The sequence below is a fragment of the Larimichthys crocea genome, chromosome I (genome assembly GCF_000972845.2).
Source record: "Larimichthys crocea isolate SSNF chromosome I, L_crocea_2.0, whole genome shotgun sequence".
Taxonomy (NCBI): Eukaryota; Metazoa; Chordata; class Actinopteri; family Sciaenidae; genus Larimichthys; species Larimichthys crocea.
Window position 1 is genome coordinate 30,562,160 of NC_040011.1, and position 27,953 is coordinate 30,590,112.

The window sequence follows — 27,953 nt, forward strand, 5'->3', positions numbered from 1 at the left end:
AACAAAATTAACTCAATAAAATAAGTATCTTTCTTAAACAGAAACCTGTCCTGCTTAACATAAAATCGTATAAATTATTATAAAACAATAGATAGAACATACAAGTAATGTAATAGTGCACATTTTTAGTGCAATAACAAAAGTCTGTGGAAAACTTGTAAAAATATTTGTGCCTCAAAGGCCATGACTGTAAGCTACAGTTGTAGTAAAACTGAAAAAAACAACGTATGAACTCAACAGCTCAGTGCCACATTCTGTGGAGATATGTGTGTTTCTTCTGAGCTCTTGCTGCAGTGAGGAGTTGTTTGTCTTTGAGTGCTACAGAGAAAAACTCTGAGTAAGACAGTTCATAATTGAGGCAGACAATGAGCTCACCTTTAATTAATTCAGTGGAACATTTGTTGCGCACATCAGTCCATTTGTTCTTCATAAAAGAGGAAATCCTCTCCACAAACCCAGTGGAAGATGAGATGCTGAGGACAAAGGATACAGCAGCTTGGATGTTGGGAAGGTCAGCTGCCTGAAGAACCTCCATCCACCTCTCTGCTGTTCCTTTGGACTGCCAGGTTTCCTTCTCCTGAGTGAGGCGCTCCAGAAGACTGTTTGCAGTTACACATTCTTCATACAGATCATCCATGGAGATGTTCAGCCTACCAGAAGACATGAAAAGTTGTCATTTACGGTGGTAAATAAATGGGAAAAAATCTTATTGGATATATTCATAATTTTGTATACTACTTAGAGTTCAATTTATCTATTATTCTTTATTGATTTATATATATATATATTATATATATATATATAATATATATAAAGACATATATAAGATACAGTATATTATTATTATCTATGTATTATTTATCTATTTAATGTACTAAAAAAATACAATTATAATACCTTTGTCCATACAATGCTGACATCCATTGCACTTGCTACTTTCCCATATTAAATAATAAATAAAAAAAGTTCTTTACACACCTTATCTGCCTCTGGCGTTGCCTGGTGGACAGCAGCTTGGTCTCAGTTTAGTTGTCCCTTGTGCTTCGCATGTGTCCACCGCCGGAAGCTGTTGTTTCAGCTCAGTCAGTCCACCATGGGCTACGGAAGCAGTGCGCTTTATGGATGTTACCGCGCACTGTGTCCACCCAGGTGTTTGCTTTTTCCCATTCCTCTCGGTATCTGTGCATCCTGTTCTGTTTTTTCTCGGAGCAGTACAAGTCGCATTGCTGCTCGGAGCTGTCCCGTCCCTAAAGCAGTGTCACTGTCACCATGCATGCTGCTTTGTTGTCTTCCGCTATCTGCTCCACGAGCAGCAGTACCTGGACCAATGGGCTGAGCGGATGCTGTACTGTCATACTGTGTCAGCTCATTGTACACAGAGCAGGACAGGGCCCGGGAACAAGTTTACCGTAAACTTTCATATAAAGCGCCCTGTTATTCATTTTCCATTGGCATTTTACTGACTATTTTTTACGGGACAAAGTGCGTCCCTTTTCAGCTCAATACGGGACGATTCCGTTTTTCAAGGGACGGTTGGCAACCCAGGCCTGGTGATTGCTCTTATAGCACATGGACACAAATCTCACAGAGAAAATGTTCCTTTGTTTCTGACACATTGTGTTTGATCATCATTATCATGCTGACTGAATTTATTAGCTTAAACTGTGTGAATAAGCACATTCATTTTCAATAACCAAATCTTTAAATACATAAACAGTATATTACTATATATCCAGAATCATGTCCTGTCAAACTGCATCATCATTTACAAGGGAAGGGCCACCATGGCCCCCATTCTAATTGCTCCTTACCAGAATTTTGGTGTACATGACACCTCTGTTTGAGAGTTCCGGCCTCACAATATAAAAGATTCTGTTTTTGGAGCAGGTACACATTACCTGATTAAACACAATTATACTGTTTATGTACTGTGTGCTTCCATAGCTATTGGTCTACATCAGGTTGTCTTCTGAGGGGTGACTGTATGAACCATGGACATCTGTAACATCACCCACAGAGCTGATGTGAAGTTCATTGTGGTGACTCTGGCAGTCTCCATCTGCTTGCCAATCAAACAATGGGCAGGTGGAGGCAGAGGTGGAGTCTGGGTCGAACAGAGGTGGCCTGACTGACACCTGGGTATGTAACCCTTTGATGCCCCTTTGCACATTTTTGTGTATTTGGCTTTTACTATCTAGCATATTATATCATTTTTTTAATGCATATTGTTGATGATTTATGCAAGGTTGTGCATTTTTGAGTGTTCTCAAAATTTTTTAATGTATTTTTTATTTTTAGCCTATTGTAAACAATGTGGACTAAAATAGACCTGTTGTTACTTTGATCCTGCTCAGATACAAAGTATAAAACATGCTTTTAAATGTAGATTAGTGAAGATTTTATGTAAATGACACTACAAAGAAAATAATAATGCATATAAATAAATATTGCTGCTAATCTTTCACATACACCAAGATGCAATAAACAAACCATAAATAATCCAGTTTGCATGAAGTGTATTGAAAATAAATTTTTGTCATAATGCACCTCCATATTTTAGTCTAAAAAACACAAAAATTTAAGTCAATAATAATAATAAGAAGAATAAAACATTAATATTTGATATGTATGATTAGGAGGGATGCTGGTTTAAAAAAAAAAAAGATTTTTATAGCTTGATGTTTTTATGCGCACATTTGTGTGCGAAAGGGTATTAATGTTAGGATTTTAAAGGGGCATCAGAGAAGCCACCTGTAACTGCCACGCTGTTAAATCAGCATAAATTTAGGTCTTAATATAATGTGAACAGGTGAGTTGTATATAAATTCACCCTCAGTACAGCTGTCATGAACGGGGAAATTAGCTATAGAGACCAAAGCTGTTTTTTGTACCAGGCTGTAAACATGTTTATTTCTGCTGTGAAGTTGGACATTTGAACATGGGGACTTATGGAGACTGACTCACTTCTGGAGCCAGCCTCAAGTGGACGAGAAGAGGAAGTGCAGTTTTCAGCATTTCCATGTTGGCTGCTTTTCACAAACAAGGTGGTTGTTGCTTGATCGTACAGTGTTCTGTGATCATTCAGACCATATTGTCCAACATCAGACTTTCCTCCTGAAGACACTTCTTTCTTTTCTTTAATCAATATATAACATTAATAGAGATCTTAACATGATCCTGTTACTAATGCATTCTAAAGATCAGATGAGAGCTCATGTTGTGTTGAAACAGTGTGAAAGTCTAACAGAAGCTGTTTAGTGTCACAGTAAGTCCAGTGGAACAGCAGGAGGTTGTGCAGGTTGACAGAAGGCTGTGGACAGTTTCACTCTGTTTACATTCAGCGACAGCAGCAGGGGAGTCTGATTCCCTCATGCGCTGTATGTGTGTATGTGTGACACAGAGACTGAGTGTTACTCCATCTCACTGTACTCCAACTTGTCAAAGCAGGAAGAAAAGAGATTAGTGAAGCCAGAATTAGAACAGTGTGTACAGGTAGATCTGCTCTGTCTCTACAGCCCTGCTGCATGGATCTGCTTTCTGTCAGCTCTATGCTGTGGAACTTCATCAGTGAACAGAACACTCATAGCATGTTCAAACATTTCATTGCAGCAGTTCAACATTCACTACACTTGATAACATTTCAACCAGCAAAGACATTCAGACAGCAAACAGCTAAACAAGCAGCTCAGAGAAAATGATCTATCAGTGAAATGATTGGAGAATATCAGACACTTGATGAAGTTTGAATTATTTTCCTGCTTGAACTATTGATGAAACTAAATAAACCAACTAATGTTTGCAACTTATTGATAGTCCAGAGGAAAGCAGAACTTAGTTTAACTAGTTTAGTTAAAACTAGTTTTCAACAGACAGCCTGCTCAACTTCATTCAACATACAGTTATGACATAATGATCAGATTGCAGATCTTAAGACTGGGAGAAAAAATACTAATATTTGCACATCAGGCATTCATGCTGTCATGACCCCCTGATGGCAAAGGCAAAAAGGTTTTCTGTCTTTGAATGTGACAGGATTATTGAGCCTCTCGCAAAGATCCTGAGGGTTATGGGACAAAAAGTCAAGTGACAGACCCAAAAACATTTCACCTGCACTGAGCTGGAGGATCTGTCGGGCTGTCAGTGAGGACATGACAGATTCAGATTCTTGACCCAAACGTAGACCTTTACTGTACTGTACTGACTGTGGCCCAATGGCCCAATCACCATAAGACAGCATCTGCAACAGAAGGCCTTAAAGAACAAAAATGTCTTTAAAGGCCACATCTCCTCCCACACCACAAACTTGTCCATTTGCACATAGCAAGGAAGCACCAAAAATGGGACATTAGAAGGTGGAAGAAAGTTTTATTCTCTAACGAGAAAAAAAATTATCTGGATGGTCCTGATGGCTTTCAACGTTACTGGCATGACAAGGAGATTCCACTGGAGATGTTCTCTACGTGGCACAGTGGAGGAGGCTCAATCATGAGCTGGGGTGCTTTTTCCTTCAGTGTGTGTGTGTGTGTGTGTGTGTGTGTGTGTATGTGTATGTGTGTATGTATGTATATATACTATCTATATATTTTTTTTTTTATTAGTAATTTTCCCCCCGGTCACTTCCACATTCAATGGTAGAAAAAAACAGACAAGAATTCTTTTCTCTTTTATTTTTCAGTATGTGAAATAAGTCTTCTGTCTTTATAAACATATAAACACCATGGAAGCGTCTCGTCATCCATGACAGCTGTACAGTTGTCAATACACAAACACAAGGGTGGACTCATTCAGTCCACTCAATCTGCAGTTTTTTCAACATTCACCATTGATGTTGTTTATTGTTCTCAACATAAATTCAGCCTGAACATGGAACAGTCAGTTATGGTGTCTGTGCTCTGCAGTCCTACAGCACACACCTGTCACATACATGACCTTTAATCAGCCAACAAATGCTGACTCCTTTAAGAAGCTAGAGGAAAAGGCATCCACATTTTGTATCCTGCAAATGAAAAAAACAAAAACAAAAAACAAACAGCATCCATCGGTCAAAACATTTACAATTTCACAATCTTCAATCTGACTTCTATCCACGATCACATCACACAGACTTGAAGAAGAGAATTGGAGAGGTGGTCTGAGCAGTCAGTCAGACTCAAGTGTCTGTTTAATGTTCTAATTTGTCCACTTTGACAAATGTCTGTGACATTATCCTCATGATATATACTCTATAAATGTATATATGACTGGTAAATGACATGGTAAATGCTTTTAAAATGATTTCAGAAGTCTGAGGAGAAATAAAGAAAGAACTCATCAGCATGACCAAGCAGGAAGTTTAGATGTCAAATATCAACATCATACATTTACTATGAATCATCATGGCTGTGACTGGTTACCTGTAAACAATATCACAGATGAGGATAATGATGGAGCGCACAGAGCAGCTGCTTCAGATGTTCATCATGTGTGACCAGGGCTGAACCATCCAATCATAATCACGTTTGATCATTGGGAAAAATCTGAACAGATAAACCTAAGCAAAGATGAACTGAAATTTCATTCTGTTAAAAAAAAAGAAAAGAAAGGGGAAACTTAAAAATCCGATTTTGTGGAATAATGAAAAACCAATCAACAGAACAGAGATGGTGCTCTACATGTATTCTCGGTGTGAGCATGTTCGACAAGAAAAGCAGCTGAATCACTGTGCAGACACCTGAGGACAGCAGAAAGAGCCCCACCTTTCTCTGGAACAGGACACCAGACACACCTTTATTCCTGACTGCCTCGTGTTGAAAGCCGAACACACAAATAAATTAGATTTCAGTGTTTGGTCTTTCACACAGGCCTTAAGAAACTGAAATAGATGAAGTGACAAAGCCTTCAGTCTGGTCCAAATGAACCAAATCACAAATGTGTACATTCTTTGGAAGACATCCTTTGGCCACTTCCGTTGATCATTCATCTTAGGAAGTGTCCCTCCATATCACAGTCAACTTATACTACACTTACTCCTTCGTTATTAAGCGTGTTAAGCTTCTAAAAGATCATGTGTACGTCAGTGTGTATGGACACAGCTCTGACCTGCAGCCTCCACAGCATACAGATTACACACGTCTGTGCCTTTTCCAAAGAAAATCAAGTGTCACAGTCAGGAGCTGCAGCGGGACTGCTGTCTGCTTTTGTGGTGTCTAGATGTAGTGATCATCCACAGGTTCTCCTGGTGTATCACAGTGATGGAGGAAGAGGACCACCACTCTCTGAAACACTCCTCTTTTGCCCTGTCGTCGCTCAGAGATCTCCTCCCCGATGGTCTCCATGCAGATGTCAGCTGACAGCTGGCCTTTACGCCGCGGGGCATAGATGGTGGCTAACATGCAACACAACAGAGGAAAACGTTTCATGTGCTGATAGATATGTAAATTATTCCTGTTACAGGGAGCATATAATAACTGTAAATACTAAGAAATAAGCACAGAGCGGAGTGACTGCTCAGAGGACAGATGGATGGATTGACTGCACTCACTGCTTTCATCATCCTCAAAGTCATAGCGGGCGTAGCTGTTGGGATCAGCTGCTCTCAGAGTCCTCAACCAGGGGAAGTCTGTTATCATACTGTAAGGAGCTCCATCCACCACTCCTGTTCAGCAACAGCACACAAGATGGTTCACTTTCAAAAACACTCCACTTCTCCAGCCTGACAGCTGTCACACACACACACACACACTTTAAAATAAGTATGTGCACAACAATTATTCTAGTGCACCATCAGTGGTAAAGCAGAAACATGTAGTGTGACATTCTTACCCTCTAGTGTATAGATATCCCGGCCCCAGGGGTATTTGGGAAACTTCTTCACATCATCTTCTGTCCTGGTGGCCTCTGGGAAGAACTCATACTTAATTAACTCTCTGAGAGACAGAAAGAGGAAACACATTGATCAGTTCACATCATTTGTTCTGGACCAAGAGAAAAAATTTAATCTGGATGGTTCCTGTCCATACTGACTCAGCAGACTGATTACAAAGATCATTTCCTGAACACATTTCTTTATCAGATGGTTTGTTTGTAGTTCAGCTAATGAAATCTTACTGAAAATCAGTCAGAGCTCAGTTTTTTACACTGCATCAGAGTGATTGCTGTGTTTACATATGCTAAAACAAATGGCTGCAATGGATTTGTACACAAATACTGAAACAGCACTGAATGTCAGAATTTGGGTCTGACTAAAATGCTGATTCTCTTGTGAATTCAAATGAGCTCAGCTCATAGATGTCATTTTACTGCAGAGTGATCATTTTATCAAACTGATCTCACTGTATAAGATGACCTGTTGTGACCTCGAACATAGTCACTAAAAACTAGTGACTGAAGGTATTCAGAGGACAGATGGCTTCCCTACGTATAGTGACAAGATTTATGAGCAAGTTACACTAAAGAAGACCTTGCAATGTAATCACTGAAAAGTCTCCAAAAGACAGCAAATCCCAGCTTGACTTTGTCTGACTTTGTCTTGACTCTTGACTTTGTTTGTTGGTGTATTTATGTGCATGCACCGGTGTAATGGTAATGTCAGAAAATTATGGAAATTCAGCTCTCACAGGCTCAAGATGGTGACAGAAGAGAGTGGAAGAGACTTTGGCTCTGTATGTGGAGGTTGCTCATACTCACTGGCTGATGTTTGCGATGGTGTCCATCCAGCTGCGAATGCGAACCTTATTGCGTATGTTTGGAGGGTTGCTGAACTCATGCACTATAGCAATGTGATAGGGATAAGGCCCCTGGAAGAGCTGCCGTTCCAATGCAACTGAGTCAATCTGAAGAGAGGAGAGAGAAATTATGAGATGGTGTGTTCCAGTGAGGGCAGAGACAGAGAGCTGGAAGAAGAACAATGTCAACAGTCTGGAACATGTATACATAACAGGACATGTTCTGCTGAATAAAACGGATCGACCAACAAATGTCCAGCCGAACCAAAATTAAGTGCTGGCTGACTTACAGTTGTCTTTTCAAAATAAAAGTCTCGATCAATTATTTTCACTTAAAGCCTTTTACTATGAGCCACATGTAGAACTGTTTCATTGAACAGCTTACACATGTAAGGCTATGTTCTGGTGCTACATTCCAATGTGATCCATCTGATAACATTAGCACATGCTTGTTTTTGGTGTCGAAAGACTAAACATGCCTGATCACAGGAATGTTTGATCAAATCAGTTCCGATCATATAAAGAGAGATCCATTCGTGTGGAAACAAACAGAAGCACGTCTGAACAACTGAACTTCTGACAGATATGTTTGTCACATTTAGTGTCAAAGATTGTTAAGCCTTTATTAGGATCTGTGTATTCTGCACACTGCACATGTTCATTACAGTTTCCTCCTCAGGCTCTACCATGGTTTCATTGGGATGACATCTCTGGAAATATTTTACAAATTCAAAATCTTCAGGTTTAAAGACTGATGAGAATTGACTTTCACGGTCTGAGGTGTCCTGTTTTTCAGAATGGAGGTCTATGGGTTAAATGCTTTTTGAGCTGCACTTGAAATCCGACTTTCCTGTTAGAAACAGAAGGGGACCAGTGAGACCAACTGGCAGTAAGATTGAGTGGCGCTGCCACATCCAGCTCTGTCAATACAATCATGTTCAGAATGAAGTTCATGAGGACAGAGAGACATCACAGATGATCTACCTGGTGCATAGGGCGCATGTAGATGATGCGGTTCCTCTCAGGAGGCATCCTCAGTATCTGATCCAGGACCTGTTCCATGTCCAGCTTCTTACACTGAGCATAATCAAAGCGGTTCACTATGGGGGCACTTTCTACTCGCAGTTTCTTCAATACTCGACATCTGGTAGCTGCAGAGAGGACAAACACAAAGAGACAGTTTGTGACTGAATGTTTTCACAGTCTGAATAGAAGTTAGAGTCTGAACTAAACTCATTGTGACTGGATCAAAACAGACTAGAGAAAGTTTTGCACTGGATAATCAACAATGAACTTTCTGCATACTTTCATAAACCAGCGTCACAGCCATGTTGCTTAAGGACACTTATCTGGAGCAGCTGGACACCACGCACAACACTCAAGAGATTGTCAGTCTGTTTGGTACAGATCTCTTCAAATCTTTGCCGTGAATACTGACGACCTCAGGGGAATGAAGGAATGTTTTTGATAGCCCTGACAAAGTAAGTTTTCTAAGATCCAAGCACCACACTGCAACTCTGAACTGAATGCACAGCAGCTAAAACATAATCATTACAAATTCAAACATTCAGTACTAGAGGACATATTGGATATGTGATCATATCTGGAGGTGAGAATAGGTGCTTTTTCCAAAAATGACAATCTAAGATTATGAAGTTTAAATGAAATGTTGATAGAGAGCTACTGAATGTGTGACGTACAGTTGGTTTACATGTTGCTTTGATGACTTTATTGTACCGACTCCTTAGGGTTGACCTGGGTCATGTTTTGTGGGTGGCTAGAATTTCTTCTGGAACACATACCCTGCAAATTCCACATTTGTACTGTACTTGAGGGTTTTAAATCCACTCACAGAAAGGTTTTTTCTGACCTTGTTGAGCTTTATTTGACAGACAGCAAGAGTGACAGGAATGTGGGGAGAGAGATAGGGAATGACATGCGGGAAAGAGCCACAGGTCGGATTCAAACCCTTGGCTGCCTTTGTACATGGGGCGGCTGCTCTACCAACTGAGCTAAACAACACCCACTTGCAGAAAGGTTTTAGTTGAACATTAATGGAACACATTCAGTCAAAGTCAGGCAAAAATGAAAAAAAGAGAAGATCAGAATTCATTACCATGAATGAACATCATCTTGGGGCAATCTTTGAGAACCAGGTCAGTGATTCCACAGTTGGTTAGAGTGATGCCCACCAGGTTCTTACTCTTCAGAGACAAAATCTGCATGAGCAAAAACATCTCAGTTTGTATCTCAATAACACTAACAAAGAATACAAAGCATGCAACTGTTACAGCAAACAGCAGGTTACCTGCCCTGCCTCAGTGCAGCTCACATCACATTGGCTTTGCAAGAGTAATGAAGTGAACTGAATGAAGGAAAAGACCCTTCTCCCCTCTGACTCCCTCCAGAGGACGAAGACCTTAATTACATTTACACTTTGGAACAAGTTTGCAATGTGAAGTGTATTATCACTATGTACTTTGTATAACGTATAATTAATTGCCTGCACTGACTGAATGACAGTGACTATAATGTTACAGTGAAAACGTGTGTGTGTGTGTGTGTGTGTACCTGTACATGGTCATCCTCAGTGACCGGGTCTGAGGTGCTTGTTGATTTGTCAGCCATTCGTTTCCTCCTCACTGCTACTCGAGGCCTGGCTCTTGAAAGATCTAGAAAACAAGAGTGAAATCTCACACAGAGAACATTACCAAAGTGAGCAACACACAGAGTGTGTTCACGTTTAACTGCCTGCCAGAAAACCGTCAGCTACTTTAGAATCTGGAGACAACACAGTACTGTACACAGTTAGCGCTGCACTTCTCGGACACTGTCAGACTGAACAGTTTACAAAGAGCATTTGAACTGATGCAGCAGACATGTTGTTTGTGTCTCACACACTCTTCTTCTTTGTCAAACACTCACATTACCCAAAATGCAACTCAACTGCAGTTCAGGCCAATCATTAGGCTCAGAAACGCTGCTGTATACACAGTGGGAGTGATACAGTATGCTCTGCTCTCATTAAACAGAAGAGTGCTCAAAAATGTCTCTTCTTCTGCACCTTTTTATCTTTAATGTAGTTTTTGTTTTTGTTGTGTTCATATTCATACTGTTTTATACCACACCATACTATATCAGTTACTGCTGGTATGATACTATAGTGGGTAGGACAGTCTCCATTGTTTGCTTGCTACACATATCAGTGGAAGACAGGTGTGGGATAGAAGCCAATCTAGTAGCTGGACTTCTTTACCGTGGAGTATCTTGGCATTGTCTTGTTGAAAATATGCAGAGACGTCCCAGAAAAAGATGCCAAAGGATTGCAGCATATGTTGTTCCAAACGGTATGTACTTGTGTGCATTACTGGAGTTTTCACTGATGTGCAGAATATTCATAGTGCTATCACTAAGACGACCCCATGCTGGCTTTTGCAAAGGGGTCAAAGGTCACAGCCAGGCAGAGATTTCTCTGGATTCTCCGAGTCTCTAATGACATTCTGGATTGTAGACGGTGAAATCTATGAAGTGAAACGTTGTTGGACTATTAGCCTACATAGTTATTGTGGTGGTGGTGAACAGACACAGCACGCAACTCTACCCATGACCACGAGGAAATCTGGTGGAGATTCATCTTATGATTATTATGCATTATTCTCTGTGCCTCATGGCATAAGATGTACCACAGCTGTGTCATATTTTAACAGCAAGTAACTGTGTGTGTATGTATTGTTCTGTTTTGTGTATGTAACTTCAGTCTTACCTGTCTCAAGTACCAGGGACGCAGAAGACATACGGGTACAAGATCGGGTCAAAGGTCGTCTAGGAACAAAACCCTGCTGTGACCCTGAACCAACAACAGAGGCAGATTCAGCAGAGATCTCTCCCTGACCATCCAGCAGTGTAGGTCTCCTGGGAGTGTGGTTTACAGCAGCATCCTGGCTGTCCACACTGGACAGTCCGGAGCTTGGCCTCACCCCAGACTCTCTTGTGCAATGGCCCCCAGTATGTGCTCCAGAGGGGCCCGCTGTGCCATTATTAGTCCTCCCAGTTCCTGTCGCTCTGTCAGTGGTTGTGGTTGCTCTGTGTGTGGTCCCTGCCACCACCCTTCCACATCCACCAACCTGCCTAGATGTGGCTACCCCAGGTCCAACCCTGCCCACAGAACCAGGTGCTGATTTCACTCCAGTCCTTGCAGCTGTCCCAGAACTCCCAGTGCCCTGTACTGTCCCACTGTCAGCCCCAGGCCTTGCAGTGGTATCGCCAGCCTCAGTAGTAATTCCTTTACTGCTATTCCTCTTGTTGTGTTCAGCAGCAGCCTTCATGTCCGCCTTGATCTGTTCACTGGTCACCTGACAGCTCTTCTCACAGCTGCTCTCTAACATCTGAGCCTTTGTCTGATCTGCTGAGGCAGCAACTGATACAGCTACATTGTTGCTCCGTCGCAGAGGAGTCTTTCCTTTACCTGGAAATACACACATTTATGTCAGACTGGTGGGGACATGTACACACAGTGTGGAACATAAATATTTATGCACAGCAAAACCTCAAACAACACATCTGAACAGATCAACCTGTCAATACACCTACAGTTTCCATAGTATTACAATAGTTATACATGTTTTTAAGAAAAAAAATAAAAATAAATAAATCAGACCTACCCTACCTATACTACACGTTTTCACACCTATACTACACCTATATTACACCTGTAGTACACCTTTATTACACCTGTAGTACACATTTTCACACCTATACTACACCTGTAGTACACATTTTCACACTTATACTACACCTATATTACACCTGTAGTACACATTTTCAGACCTATGACACCTTTTCACACCTATATTACACCTGTAGTACACCTTTTCACACCTATACTACACCTATATTACACCTGTAGTACACATTTTCACACCTATACTACACCTATATTACACCTGTAGTACACCTTTTATTACACCTGTAGTACACATTTTCAGACCTATACAACACCTTTTCACACCTATTCTACACCTATACTACACCTTTTCATACCATACTACACCTATATTACACATATTACACCTGTAGTACACCTATACAACACCTTTTCACACCTATATTACACCTGTAGTACACCTATACGACACGTTTTGAGACCTATATGACACCTTTTCACACCTATATTACACCTGTAGTACACGTTTTCACACCTATATTACACCTGTAGTACACCTATACGACACCTTTTCACACCTATATTACACCTTTAACATTTAATTGAGTAACACTGATACAACACAACGCCACATGTGTATGAAACTAGAAAGTGTTGGTGGTGTAATATCAGAAGTTGCTGGTATTGTAGCTTCACTCACCACACCAGTTTCTACACCCGACTAGGTTAACTAGGTGGTATGAAAGTTAGGTATGCGTCTGAATTACTGGTACACATGAAGATGGACATGCTTCACTAATATATGCTGAATGAACAGTCTGCAATGCAACATACAATCATAAGCTCATGAAATGTGTTGTGTTGACCTTCTGTACAGGAAGCTGGCTGCTGTAAACAGGAAGCTGGCATTAGCCTTGAAACAAGACCTTCTTCTTCTTCACTGTCTGAGTCTGAGATGACCAGTGAGGGCTTGGCAACAGTGACCCCAGCTGGTCTGCACTGCTGGACTAAACCACTGGGTCCTAGAGGTAGGAAGATATATCAGCAGACACCAATGCTTAATACCAAACACCTTCTATTTAATACAATGGAGAGTAAGAATGCAGGTGAAGTTTGCCTTCACCTCTGCTAATCATCAAAAAAGAGACAGATCTAACCTGCTTGCTCCTCATCAGGACGCTCTGTCCCAGCTGGACGACTGGGCCCTGGAGCTACATCAGCTTCTTCCACACTCACTTCTTCTTCTGCTCCTTTTAGCTCTATCTGCGGCTCAGCCTCCATGTTCCCCTCCTCCAACATCACCTCCTCTTCCCCCTCTTCCTCTTCTTCCATCCCATTTACCTCAACTTGTGCTGTGAAAACAACCAAAACTTCCTTACTTACATTCACAATGGAGTTTATGTTTCCAGTGCAGTCTTATGATTTGTCTGTTAACAGATCAGAAGTCTACTTGACCGACATACTGCTGTCAGGTTTTAGGGAGTTCCAACAGTAACATTTCAAATTTAAATTGCTCAACAAAATACTAAAAACTTTAGAAGCCACAATCCATGCTGGTAATGAGCTGCTGCGATTTCATTGCTGCTGCTCCACTGACTAAGAATGATGGCGGGCACTTGCCATTGTGCTGTGGCTGTTGCTGCCTTTGGTTGTTGTTTATGTTGTTGTTGACAGGTGGAGGAGCAGGAGGCAGGTTGGCTTCATTGTTGTGGTGGTGGTGGTTGTGGTTATTGTTGTTGTTGTTGTCGTTGTCATTGTTGGAATTCTGGTTGCTGACCAGTGCGGAGGACACACCAATACCAGTTCCTGCACTCAGGCCCACCCTGGCACAGCCCTGACACACACACACATATATATATATATATATATATATATATATAGACATATTTACTTCCACTAACAACGTGCTTAGGAGTTCTCAAAAATACTTTAATAGTTTTTGATTGTACTTTTGGAACTGCTATTGGAATCTTTATAATAACAATAATATATAATTAGGTATACTGCAGTTAAGGGATGAATGGATTTAGATGCGAGTGCACACATTAGCATACACAGATAGATTACAGAAAACGCTGCAAGTGTGAGGTATGATCAATGCTATGCATGAATGCATGCAAAAGGTGAACAGTGAACTGATCATAAACAACCGACCCACCACCTGCCCACTGGACCCCATCCCCTCTAAACTCCTACAAGATATCGCTCCTACGGTAGTCCCACCGATCACATCCGTGATTAATGCCTCACTGTCCTCAGGCGTATTTCCAGCGGCCTTCAAACAAGCCAGAGTTACGCCATTACTAAAAAAAGACTACGCTTAACCCCGCCTCGGTTGAAAATTATCGGCCGGTGTCACTGCTCCCCTTCCTCTCGAAAACCATTGAGAGGGCGGTCTCTAAACAAATCACTGACTTCCTCACCCATCACCACCTACTTGACCCAAAGCAATCGGGTTTCAGAAGTGGCCACTCCACCGAAACAGCCTTACTATCTGTCTCAGAAGCCTTAAAAACAGCCAGAGCACGAGGGCAATCATCTGTACTCATCCTTCTCGACTTATCGGCTGCCTTCGATACAGTCAATCACGACATACTCCTAACCACACTCGCTAACATGGGCATTACAGGCTCTGCCCACTCCTGGCTCGAGTCCTACCTCGCTGGACGCTCCTTTAATGTGTCTTGGCAAGGTCGTCTGTCATCAACTCATACCCTCTCCACGGGGGTGCCGCAGGGGTCGGTGCTGGGTCCCCTTCTGTTTGCCATCTACACCACCTCGCTGTCCCATGTTATCCGCTCACACGGCTTCTCCTACCACTGCTATGCCGATGACACACAGCTATACCTGTCGTTCCAGCCGGACGACACCACGGTCTCCGCACGCATCTCCACCTGTCTCTCTGATCTGTCAACTTGGATGAAAGACCACCATCTCCAGCTTAATCTGTCAAAAACCGAACTCCTGGTCATCCCTGCCCATGAGTCAATCTGCCATGACTTCAACCTGAAAATTGGTACTGTCACTATTACCCCTAACCATGCTGCTAAAAACCTGGGCGTGGTACTAGATTATCGTCTTTCTCTCTCTGAACACATTTCCTCCGTAGCGAGGTCATGTCGCTATGCATTGTACAATATTAGAAAAATCAGACCGTACCTGACCCAATATGCCGCTCAGCTCCTGATTCAGGCTACAGTCAGCTCCCGCCTCGATTACTGCAACTCGCTCTTGGCTGGCCTACCTGCTTGCGCGATCAAACCTTTGCAAATGGTCCAGAATGCCACAGCGCGACTGGTTTTCAATCAACCTAAAAGGTCACATGTCACCCCACTCTTCAGCGACCTGCACTGGCTGCCTGTAGCTGCCAGAATTAAACACAAAGCTCTGACGCTAGCCTACAAAACCATCTCAGGATCTGCCCCTGCCTATCTCAGCGCCTTACTAAAGGCTCACGTCCCGACCAGGGCGTTACGCTCCGCTCATACAAACAGTCTAGTTGTACCCTCGCCTCTCGCAAAGCGAGGTTACTCTAAACTCTTCTCTGTGGTCGTCCCCAAATGGTGGAATGACCTACCAACGGCTACCAGAACAGCAACATCCCTTTCTACCTTTAAAAAACTTGTAAAAACCTTTCTGTTTCGAGAATGCTTCCCTGCCTAACAAAACTAACAACTATTCTGTGCTCCTTTACACCTTTCTCAGCTTATGTCCTCCTCTGTAAGTCGCTTTGGATAAAAGCGTCTGCTAAATGCAATGTAATGTAATGTAATGTAATGTAAAAGTGAACTAAGTACCTTGGGTGGTTCCCTGAACATCTGGTCCAGACAGATAAACTCCAGACTGGGCAGTATCTCTATGAACTGGGAGAAGGATTCCAGTTTGATAGCATGACAGCGAACCAGAGTGAGATCAACAAGACGGCTCCATCTGGACTGATCTGAGGACAGAAACAGGCAGAAGATAACAGCTACACAGAGGACTACACGATGACTTCACTGTTCAAAGAGTGACAGATGATGTACAGCTGTAACATGAAGGTCCAGTTTTATATAAAGAAACTGAGCTCACCACAAACATATTGATATTAATATTCGGATCATGTGGCAAGTTAGGCATGCAGTAGTGAGGACAGTAGTGTTTTACCTGTGATCCAGTGGTGAGGATTATGCAGGTGAGGACAGTTGTAGATGAGGAGGTATTTGATATTAGTGAACACCTCGTTCACCACCTTGATGCCAATATCAGTGATGATGCCTGGGTTCTCAATGACATCAGCCAGACCGTACTTAACCAGCTCTGAGTGACTCATCTTACCTGCAATTACACACACACACTATGTTGCACTTTTTCCACACCTGGAAACCATATGTACAAAATTCACCAGAATTGCACTTTTGCTGACTTTTCATTTTTAAACATTGTAATTTATTACAGTCCGATGAACAATCTTTGTGAAGCTCCTGCCACCCACGCCCCAACAATGAACCGTTATTAAACTCACATTGCTCTTTAACTCTTTAAATCTTGATTAAAAAATCTGAATAAACTTAGCCTGCTTAGCATTTTTTAATACACGCATATATGAAGTACAGGAGAACCCACTCATTTTTGTCAGAGAGGGGCCATTACCCAATGCTCTCTGAGAACATGTTATTTGATAGAAGGGACTTACATTGCAACAGGAACTCATCCACATATCCCAGATGAAGTGTCTCAAACTGAGGAAACTCTAGTTCAGCCATTTTGAGAGCTGAGAAGACTCCATCTTTAGTGAGTGAAGGCTGGATACGCAGCTCATGAAGCCTATTAAACACACAGAAATCATAAAATTAAATGCATTTATGTAGGTAAGAAGTCATTTCAACAATATTTTGCAATTGACAACCTTTTCTGTTTGTTCAGTGAAGTTAAAGACGATTTTGAGTCTTCTTATGTCTAATGTTCACAAAAACACTCAAGAATGTACGTTCAGCTAAATGTTATAATACAGCATACGATAGCAAGTGTGATAATTATGAGGAGCTTCAGTGTAAAAGTGAGTATTAGACCTGACAATCACATAAATATAAGATGTACTGAACTTCTTAATTTGGATCATTTTCTTTGCCACAGACTGCTTTTCAAGACTGAACATTGTGTAACATTTGCTACAGTATTACAATAAAAAACGCTGAAACATTAAAAACATAAGCTGCGAGTGTTCCTCTCCGTCAGTTTACGTAGCTGAAGATAGCTGAGCACCTGCGAGCAGCAGTAATGATGAGGTAGCCCAGGTCCACTTCCAGAGCATTCTTACAGGCTCCAAACACAATAGTGTGGAGGTTCCGAAATCCTCCTAGAGATGAGACATACACAGCATTACAGACAAGACAACTTTTTAAACACGCAATCAAAAGGGGTACATTTGTCAGCATTTAGGTAAGATCTAAGAGCTTAGTGTCTGTGTTGATTTGTTCTGTACACGTGACATCCATTGTACGTCTGTCCGTCCTGGGAGAGGGATCTCTCCTCTGTGGCTCTTCCTGAGGTTTCTTCCACCTTTTTTCCCCTGTTAAAGGTTTTTTGTGGGCAAGTTTTTCCTCACTGGAACCGAGGGTCTAAGGACAGAGGGTGTCACTCCCTGTACAGATTGTAAAGCCCTCTGAGGCAAATGTACTTTGTGATTTTGGGCTATACAAATAACAAAAGCATGGTGAGCGGATCCTAACCTTCAAGTCAGAAAATCTTAGAGAGGATCTGAACTGTTACTGTGAACTAATACTGTCCCACAAAGATGACATGAAACATAAAATCAATAGAAGATCACATGTAGTGTGCCAACATGTTAAGCAGTAATCTGTAGACAGAAATAATCATATGAACTGTATTTCAGTATATCCACAGCCCAAGTCGCTGATTCACTTCAATAAGACACATATTATTCTGGTAAAAGCAACACTTCATAAACACACGCTCTCCTCACCTGACCTCCAACTGTCCTCCACCACATGTTGGATTAATCCTCCTAGGAAGGGAACTCTCACCAACTCCAGCTGCTCCAGGTTCCGGGCAGATGCTAAACCAGTAACTAGAGGAACATATTTGAGCGAGTTGGTTGGCCCCGCACAGTTCCGCATGACAAAGGTTCTCAGGCTCACACACAGGAAGTCTTTAAATGGCTGTGGTTTGGTTAGACGGACCCACTTCAGGTAAAGGTGGCGCAGCATGGACACACAGGGAATCTCTGGGACATTCACACCTACAACAAAACAAGCAATATGTGAAGTACATGAATACAGCTATGTAATAAAACTAGAGCACAGCATGGCTCCCAAGGTCATTCTGTCAGTTTGTCTTGATATGCTACTTACCCACTAGATGTAGGGTTTGGATCTTTGCAGTTATGGGGATGGTCAGTTTGTTCTCAGCAGGAATGGGAAAAGCCCCGTTACGGTTGCGGAACTTTCCCAGTATGTGAACTTGAGGCATGTAGTTCCATATGGCCTCCACCAGCTCTAGATGGGACGTCTCCACACCCTAAATCAGGTCAAATAATGTCAGTGGATCGCTCATTTCTTATCTCCGTCCACTGTGAACAGCCGAGTAAATATAAGCATCAACAAACAGATCCAAAGGTTATTGACCTGTATTGTTAACGCACAATGCTGTAATATGACAGATGGTCAAAGCCAAAATGTATATTCTTCAAAAGCATAGTTAGTGGTTAATATGGAACTTTAAACATCTCAGAGTCTGATCTTGATCTGATTGAAAACCTCTTGGCTCTGTGTAAATAGTAGATGGTGAATGGACTGCACTTTACAGTACGTATCTCATTCACTCACATTCACACACTGATGGCATTAGCTGCCATGCAAAGTGCCAACTGCTCATCAGTTTGTGGAGCTAACCATTCACACACATTCACAGACTGACAGGTTCAGAGTGGAGGAGCCAGGGATCGAACCACCAATCATCTAATTAGTGGACGACCCGCTCTACCTGCTGAGCCACACACTTCTCAGAAATATATTGTTCTTATACTACATACTGACCAGCAGGTTGGGACAGGCTTGTAATGCCTCCAGGACTCCAGGTATGCTGAAAGCCTCGTAGCCTCTGACTCGTCTCCTCTCCAAGTTTCGAGGGTGTAGGCCATACAGCTGCTCCAGATCTGGCATCTTCTTCAGGAGGAGCAGAAAGCTGCTGTCCGTGAAGCCTAAACCAGGAAACATCACGCTTTTCTCAAAATGTGCAAAAACAGCATTATTAACTGGTGAACCACCGGAGGGTTTCTCAATTTAACAGGTTTTCACTTATGGCCATTCAAAACGCACAAATATGTCAATTCAACACACGCCTGTGAAATAAGGTAATACAGTAAATGATAAATGGACTGTACTTATATACAGTCGTCCCTCGCTATAATGTGGTTCACTTTTCGCGGACTCGCTGTTTCGCGGATTTTTATCAGTGTAATTTTGCATGCTTTTTTTTTACAGCGTACTGTACAGTATGAACGCGCATTGTGTTCTGCGTCCTATATTGGCTAAGGGAGAACCGCATTGCGTCCTGATTAAGGGAGTACTGTACAAAATGCGTGTAAAAGTGTGTGGTTAGGGGTTTTACGGCCTTAAAACATGTATAATAATTGTAAAACTTACTTCGCGGATTTCGTTTATTGCGGGTTATTTTTAGAACGTATCCCCCGCGATAAACGAGGGACCACTGTAACACCTTTATAGTCTTTCGAACACTCAGAGCTCTTTTACACTACATATCTCATTCACACACATTCATACACTGAGGGCATTAGCTGCCATGCAAGGTGCCAACTGCTCATCAGTTTGAGGAGCTAACCATTCATACACATTCACACACCAGTCAGTATCTTGCCCATGGACACTTCAACATGCAGACTGGAGGAGACAGGGATCAAACAGCCGATCATCTGTTTAGTGGACGATCCGCTTTACCTCTGAGCCACAGCCACCCCTTCTTCTTCCAAAGTCATTCATTTAAAAAAAGGGGGGGAAAAAAGGAAAAAAAGGAATGCACTTATGTAAGCACTTACCTGAAGGCATATACTCCCACCAGCGACCAGCACATAGATCCACTACCTTGACTACTCGCAGGTACAGAGTAACAGCTTCTCGAAGCTTTCTAGACAGACATTCCATACACATGATGTCCTTCATGGGAAGGTACCTACAAAACCAAGCAATGATGTATATCAGTGAACAGGACTGCTTCAACACAGTATTGGATTTGATCTACCCTTTGAATAAAAACAAAATGAACATACTGTACTGTGTTAGATTGTTTCAGCTGTGATATGTCACCTAATGTGCAACTATGCTAACTAATGAAACACACTGTGGAACCCCACCCAGCCCTGGAATATATTCCAGAATGTATACTCGCAGAATGGTATAACTGAAGGTAAGCGTACCTGAAAATATGACACAGGACTTCATGGGACAGCTCATTGATGTAGTCTTTGGGCTCACTGGGTCTCAGTATCAGTTCCCCTCCGCTGCTGCTCCCTACAGGCTGGAGTTTAGAGGCCTTCCTTCGAGGACCCATCGCTTGTGCGTCACTCCTCAGGCTTATACATACACACTATCCTCCCTCCTGCAGCCTGGAGACTTTCCAAAGCATGAACCTAGTTCTGGACACATCACAAAGACACAGAGTGATTCTCATTGACCTATTTCATGTCTCTTCTCTTCTCGGCTAACCTGAGGAGTTAGAAGGCTACGCAGAGGAGCCATGAGCACGGATAAACAAGACGATCCTTCATTCAAGACTGGTATCAGGCCAACACGCCCCTGCAGTGAAGCCACGTCACAACAACATGAAGCTTTGTAACGGGACAAATAACACATCCAACTCAGACGCAATGGCACACTACGCTAAACTTTAAATTAGTTTCTGATTGACCTTAATAGTAATGTGTTTATGTTAACTGTATGTGTGATCAACATTAACAACTTTCAGCATTCAGCAGAAAGACTTTCAATTCAAGATCTGTGAATTCCACTGCATCATCAAGGTTAAAGCTTCATTTGACATTCTACAGCAAAGGATGCACAATGAAATGAAAGTTGTAGTTCTTTAGCTGCACAGGAAAATCAGGAGTGTGGAGGATGAGTTCAGTCACAGCCTGAGAAAAGAAGCTGCTCCGCATTCAAGCGCTTCAACCGTTACTTCTGTATCACTTCTGTGTCATATAGCAGGACGGTGAACAGGCTGGATGGCGTCTTAATATTCTTTGGGATGTGTGCATGCACCTCACCTATGTTATCACTGATGCCTAATTGATGAACACCAATGTTTTAGCAGGCAGCTTTAATAGGTTTAACGGTGCCTTCCTGTTCTGGGCTGTGTGAAGAAGATTATTTTTATCCTGTCTCTGTCTTTGAACTCGACTTGACTTGGACTGGAACCTCTTTGGATCTTGATTTGGTCTCAACTAGTCTTGGACTTGACTTGGGCTTGACAGCACTGTGTCATAGTGATGTCATCAAGCTATCTTTGCTTGGCAACTACAAATTTACAACAGAGAACATGAATTGCATTGTGAGAATTGTGTGTCTTTGGACTGAGACTAAAACTGAGGATCTCTCAGATATTGACAACTAATGTTTTTATGCTGTTTGCTGAGTCAACTCACAGCAACTAACATAAATGGACATACACTGGATACATCTATAACACTAGATTGTATTTAGTTCTCTGACTTCTTACATACAACAAAATATCTTCTTTACAAAGGTCGAGTGCATAAGATTTTTATACTAGTCATAAAAATGTATAGCTTCATCACATTCATTCTACAGGTTCTTTTTTTTTTTTTTACTACAAGTGTAATATTTGTTTTTACCACAAGCTGAATTTGGTGGCGCTGTTTCCCCGTTTTGGATAAAAGTAATAAAATACACTCCAGCCAAGTGTACTGTTTATGTTTGTGATTATGATTATGATTATGTTGTGCAGCATTGATCACAGCTCTGCTGTCCGTGCAGCCTGACATGTCTAACTGGATCTACAGGATGGAGTTTCACGGTGTGTGTGTGTGTGTGTGTGTGAGAGAGAGAGAAAAGGTTTGCAGTCCACACAGGATCAGTATGGAGACACACTGCCGTCCAGTCTCCACAATCATTTCCATGTAAACAGAAGTGTGTGAACTCAGTGAAGTAGGTTTTTAGGTACTGTCCACTTACGTTACCTTCCACACACACCGAGAAGGAAACATGACTCAGAGAAAGGTCGGTGTGTGAGCAGCAGTGTGTGTGTGTGTGTGTGTGTGTGTGTGAGCAGCACAACACAACGAGCCTTCCTCTGTGACTTCTGCAGCTGGCTGTGGACTGCACGGCCGCTCACACACAGACAGCAGACACTCAGCCCCACTTCTAACGGAAGAGCTGCCGTTCACGGTGAGCCTGAGCACGGTGTCTCTGCTGTCAGCCGGTTACCGTGAGCACGACATAAAGTTCAGCCTGGCTTTGTCAGACCTAGCTTACAGTTAGCATAGCCGCTGCTAACACTGTACACAAAGACACAGCACACAGTAACAGACACTGACCCTGGACCAGCTTCAACACGCTCTTTAACAACCTACCGCGGTGCTCCGGTCCGACCCGCCGCAGCGAGCCTGCTCAGCCATCCTGACACAGAGAGGATGAACACAGAGCTGCGCTTTATCACTTCACCTCCACCTTCTGCTGCTTCTTCTGCTTAGCTGTTTAACGGCAGTCCGCATCCTTATTGTTGCCTATACCGCCCTCTTCTGGACTTTATTCTTTACTTCTTCTTTGTTGTATTCTTATTAACCCAGTTAAAACTAGATATCTCATAATGATTTTCCTCCCTTCTCTACATTTCCCACATTCTGTTCTACTCTTGAAACTCTTCTCCACTCTTCCTGTCTTCCACAGCCCGCTATCATCTCTTCCTCTCCCTTTCATATCCATGACAAGCAACCATCACATGCTCCACTGTCTCTCTCCACAGCTACATGGACCAGTTGGATGTTTCCCTGATATTATGATAATTATGTTGAGTGATGAAACGGAATCACTACATATGACTGTCTTCCTGTCCACCCTGTCCTCCACCCATTCTATTGTCAGTAATATTGCACATATCTCCACTGCATATATGTTTAAATGATCTGATGTTCTTTTTGATATTGTGATATGATGACTGAACCACCACTGCTGCACCTGTTGCTCCTGTTTTTGGATCTTTTGATCCATCTGTGTATATGTAAACATATTCCCCATACTTTACATTTACGTAGTTATAAAATTCTTGTACTAGGTCCGCTGTTTTATTTCTTCTCTAGACATCCCATATTTCCAGATCTACGCTTGCTTCTTGTATTGAAAAGCTCAACAACGGCACCTGGGGGGACCTAAACCCCAGGAACTCCACCAAGGGAGTCTTAAGGTCACACAGGTTCAAAGAGCACACTAAGGCAGACGTGATTTCAGTATAAAAAAATATATTTTATTTAATCTTTTCAAACTAAGTGACAATCAAAAAATAACAAAAACAGCTGACTGTGTGTGGCCTCCAACAGACTGCACTAAATTGACTTCTACAGGTGATGGTCAGACACAATACAAACGCACAGGATGCAGGAGATTTCCAACATAATATCAAATAGAAAACACACTATAGATAAACCCCAAATAATACAACGAGAGGAAAATCAAACCCAAGGCAACACAGTCAATTTATAAGAAAAATCACAGCATCTCGGTGTGTATGCGTAAGTCTACAATGTACGTCATCACGTCAGAGTGCCTTTAATAGGAGGAGAGTAACTTAAGTTGTCACTTAATCTAAACAAAATAAAAGAAAAAGCAAAATAAGAAAAAAAAGCGCAAAATACCATAGGGCAATTAACCCAAAACAAAATAAACAAAAACAAAACCAATTCAAAGACTGAAACGAAATAACGCACCAAAAAAGAGAAACAAAATCAAAACCAAAACAACGCAAATTTACAATTTACAAATGACAAAACTGAAAACAGCTACTTACAATTTGGATACAGGTTTTCTGAGTCGCAAAATTACACTGCTGCCACACCGAACAGGACCGCACCACGACTGCTGCCACCAGCTCCAGGACCAAGACACACACCTGAGCACTAATTGCTTCACCCTATATACGCACTGCCTGCAATCACTGCACCTGAGTGTGCTCATGCCGTGGCGAGTGAAAAAGGGGAGGGAAAACCCTCAACCTGCCACATTCTACCCCCCACCTTTGCATCGTTGCCCCGACGATGAACCAACAACGTTACCAAGCTAACACCAAGGCCGAAATAGGGCAGACTGGGCATTTAACACTAGCCCGGGCAGTTGTTCAATCCCCTGGTCTCTGAAGTTAACAGCACGAGGGAGACGGTGAACATTTGGATGTTGACCAGCTGTAGGACGGGCTGTATGGCGTAAGGCCTCGCTATGGCTAGACTGACCTAAAGATGGAGCCGGGTTGCACTAGCGCTTCCCTGTGCCAAAGGTGTGTCTGGAATTGGTCGGGCTTCTGCAACAGGAGAGTTAGTGGTGCCAGACAAACTTGGTACTGCTCCAGCCTGCAGCAAAGGCGTTTCTGGGACTAGTAGCCACAAGTCACTGTCGCTAGACGAGTCCTTGCCAATTACTACTGGGGCCGGTGTCGAAGTCCTTCCGGCTGATGTAAGCCACAGGATGCCGGTCCTCTTTCGGTCCCTGAAGAAGCACAGCTCCAACACCCCTCTCAGACGCATCGGTTTGCAATACAAAATGTTTCTCAAAATCTGGACTGTGAAGGACAGGGTTCTTACTCAGAGATCTCTGGATGTCCTTGAAAGCTTCCACTGCCTCAGCTGTCCACTGAATATGGTTAGGGCATCTGGAGCCGGTTCGATCATTGAGGAGAGCAGCTCTGGCTGAGAAATTTGGTATAAACCGATGGTAGAAGCCAGCCATTCCCAGGAAAGATCTCAGCTGCTTCCTAGTTTGAGGGAGAGGGCAGGACTCAAGTGCATGGACTTTATGAACTTGTGGTTTTATTAACCCACCTCCAATGGTGAAACCGAGATACTCAGTCTCTTCTCTGGCAATGACACACTTTGCTGGATTGACTGTCAGGCCTGCTGACCTCAGCCGTTCCAGGACCTCTCCCAGGTGCCTCAGATGCTCTTCCCAGGTGCTGCTATAGATAACAATATCATCAAGGTATGCACATGAAAAATCAGAGAGTCCACAGAGTACCTGGTCCATCAATCTTTGAAAGGTTGCAGGGGCCCCATGCAACCCTAATGGCAGGACTGTGAACTGGAACAGCCCCCAGGGGGTCCGAAAGGCTGTCAACTCCTGAGACCGCTGGGTCAGGGGCACCTGCCAGTAGCCTTTGCAGAGGTCGACTGTGGTCAGGTATTTTGCCTTCCCTAGACACTGGATAAGGTCATCAATACGTGGAGTAGGGTATGAATCAAATTTTGAAATTGAGTTCAGGTACCTGAAGTCGATGCAGAACCGGATTGTTCCATCCTTTTTTGGAACCAGAACCACAGGATTACACCACTCACTTTTTGAGGGTTGAATTATCCCTAGAGACAACATAAGGTCCACTTCCTTCTTCAGTGACTGTAACAGAAGTGTGTGAACTCAGGAAGTAGGTTTTTAGGTACTGTCCACTTACGTTACCTTCCACACACACCGAGAAGGAAACATGACTCAGAGAAAGGTGGTGTGTGAGCAGCAGTGTGTGTGTGTGTGTGTGTGTGTGTGAGCAGCACAACACAACGAGCCTTCCTCTGTGACTTCTGCAGCTGGCGTGGACTGCACGGCCGCTCACACACAGACAGCAGACACCAGCCCCTTCTAACGGAAGAGCCTCCGTTCACGGTGAGCCTGAGCACGGTGTCTCTGCTGTCAGCCGGTTACCGTGAGCACGACATAAAGTTCAGCCTGGCTTTGTCAGACCTAGCTTACAGTTAGCATAGCCGCTGCTAACACTGTACACAAAGACACAGCACACAGAACAGACACTGACCCTGGACCCAGCTTCAACACGCTCTTTAACAACCTACCGCGTGCTCCGGTCCGACCCGCCGCAGCGAGCCGCTCAGCCATCCTGACACAGAGAGGATGAACACAGAGCTGCGCTTATCACTTCACCTCCACCTTCTGCTGCTTCTTCTGCTTAGCTGTTTAACGGCAGTCCGCATCCTTATTGTTGCCTATACCGCCCTCTTCTGGACTTTATTCTTTACTTCTTCTTTGTTGTATCTTATTAACCCAGTTAAAACTAGATATCTCATAATGTTTCCTCCCTTCTCTACATTCCCACATTCTGTTCTACTCTTGAAACTCTTCTCACTCTTCCTGTCTTCCACAGCCCGCTATATCTCTTCCTCTCCCTTTCATACCATGACAAGCAACCATCACATGCTCCACTGTCTCTCTCCACAGCTACATGGACCAGTTGGATGTTTCCCTGATATTATGATAATTATGTTGAGTGATGAAACGGAATCACTACATATGACTGTCTTCCTGTCCACCCTGTCCTCCACCCATTCTATTGTCAGTAATATATGCACATATCTCCACTGCATATATGTTTTAAATGATCTGATGTTCTTTTGATATTGTGATAGATGACTGAACCACCACTGCTGCACCTGTTGCTCCTGTTTTTGGATCATTTGATCCATCTGGTGTATATGTAAACATATTCCCCATACTTTACATTTACGTAGTTATAAAATACCTGTACTAGGTCCGCTTTTTTTATTTCTTCTAGACATCCCACATTTCCAGATCTACGCTTGCTTCTTGTATCACCCATTCTGGTATTGTTGTCCACAAAACTGTTGGGCTGAATTCTATCTGTATTTTAGTCGTTCTGCTATTCCGTCACTGACAAATCCAAAGCTTGATTTTTGTTCTTTCCCCTTTTCCCAAGACATTTCCAAATCTCTCTTTGTTGGATGGTCTTCATTTGTCCAGTAATTGGCTATAAGCTGTTTTCTTCTTAGCCCATAGGCATTTCTCCTGCTTCAGCCTGAAGGGAACTTCCTGGAGCTGTTTTCATTGCTCCTAGACAAGTTCTTAATGCTCGAGACTGAATAACATCTAGCTGCGAGAGGACCGATTTAGCTGCTGATCCGTACCCCACACCACCGTACTCTATCTAGATAATTAGGGCTATTGTATATATATATATTTAGTATATATATATATATATATATATATATATATATATATATATATATATATATTATTATATATAATTATTTATATATATAATATATATATATTTTAATGACATAATCAGCTCCACACTCTAACCCGGCCAACACCTCATATATTCAATCCTCCCTTACTTTTTTAACTATTCCCTTCACATGTTCTCCCACGTTAATCTAGAATCAAAATCAATCCCAAGAATTGCATGCTGTTTACCTCTTCTTTCCATATAACTTTTTATTTTCACTGATTTTCTTTTTGAGGAGAACATTACTTTACTTTTTTCCACTGAAAATTTAAAACCCCATTCTGCCCTCCATTTTTCCACTTGATCTACCCCTTCCTGATTTT

The 27,953-nt window shown here is 42.5% G+C and overlaps 1 protein-coding gene across 1 annotated transcript; it reads right to left on the reverse strand.

The window, feature by feature from the left end:
• Positions 1–4,652: 4,652 nt before the first annotated feature.
• On the reverse strand, positions 4,653–23,115 carry fbxo38 (F-box protein 38). The gene is made up of 21 exons (XM_010750519.3): positions 22,973–23,115; positions 20,801–21,019; positions 20,423–20,556; positions 19,404–19,567; positions 18,720–18,885; positions 18,332–18,607; positions 17,611–17,704; positions 17,042–17,172; positions 16,513–16,683; positions 16,164–16,306; positions 13,987–14,200; positions 13,524–13,718; positions 13,233–13,388; positions 11,467–12,168; positions 10,275–10,375; positions 9,820–9,922; positions 8,688–8,854; positions 7,666–7,811; positions 6,802–6,905; positions 6,521–6,634; positions 4,653–6,364 (listed from the first exon to the last, which is right to left on the reverse strand). The coding sequence occupies exons 2-21, from the start codon at positions 20,932–20,934 to the stop codon at positions 6,186–6,188; spliced, it is 3,594 nt and encodes a 1,197-aa protein (XP_010748821.2). The 5' UTR covers positions 20,935–21,019; positions 22,973–23,115; the 3' UTR covers positions 4,653–6,185.
• Between the last annotated feature and the right edge of the window lie 4,838 nt (positions 23,116–27,953).

Coding starts and splice junctions, on each gene's coding strand:
- fbxo38 (XM_010750519.3), bottom strand. CDS start 20,934: ATGGGTCCTCGAAGGAAGGCCTCTAAACTCCAGCCTGTAGGGAGCAGC. Junction 18,608..18,719: donor CCAAACCCTACATCTAGTGG/GTAAGTAGCATA, acceptor GTTTTGTTGTAG/GTGTGAATGTCCCAGAGATT. Junction 9,923..10,274: donor CTGAGGATGACCATGTACAG/GTACACACACAC, acceptor TTGCTCATGCAG/ATTTTGTCTCTGAAGAGTAA.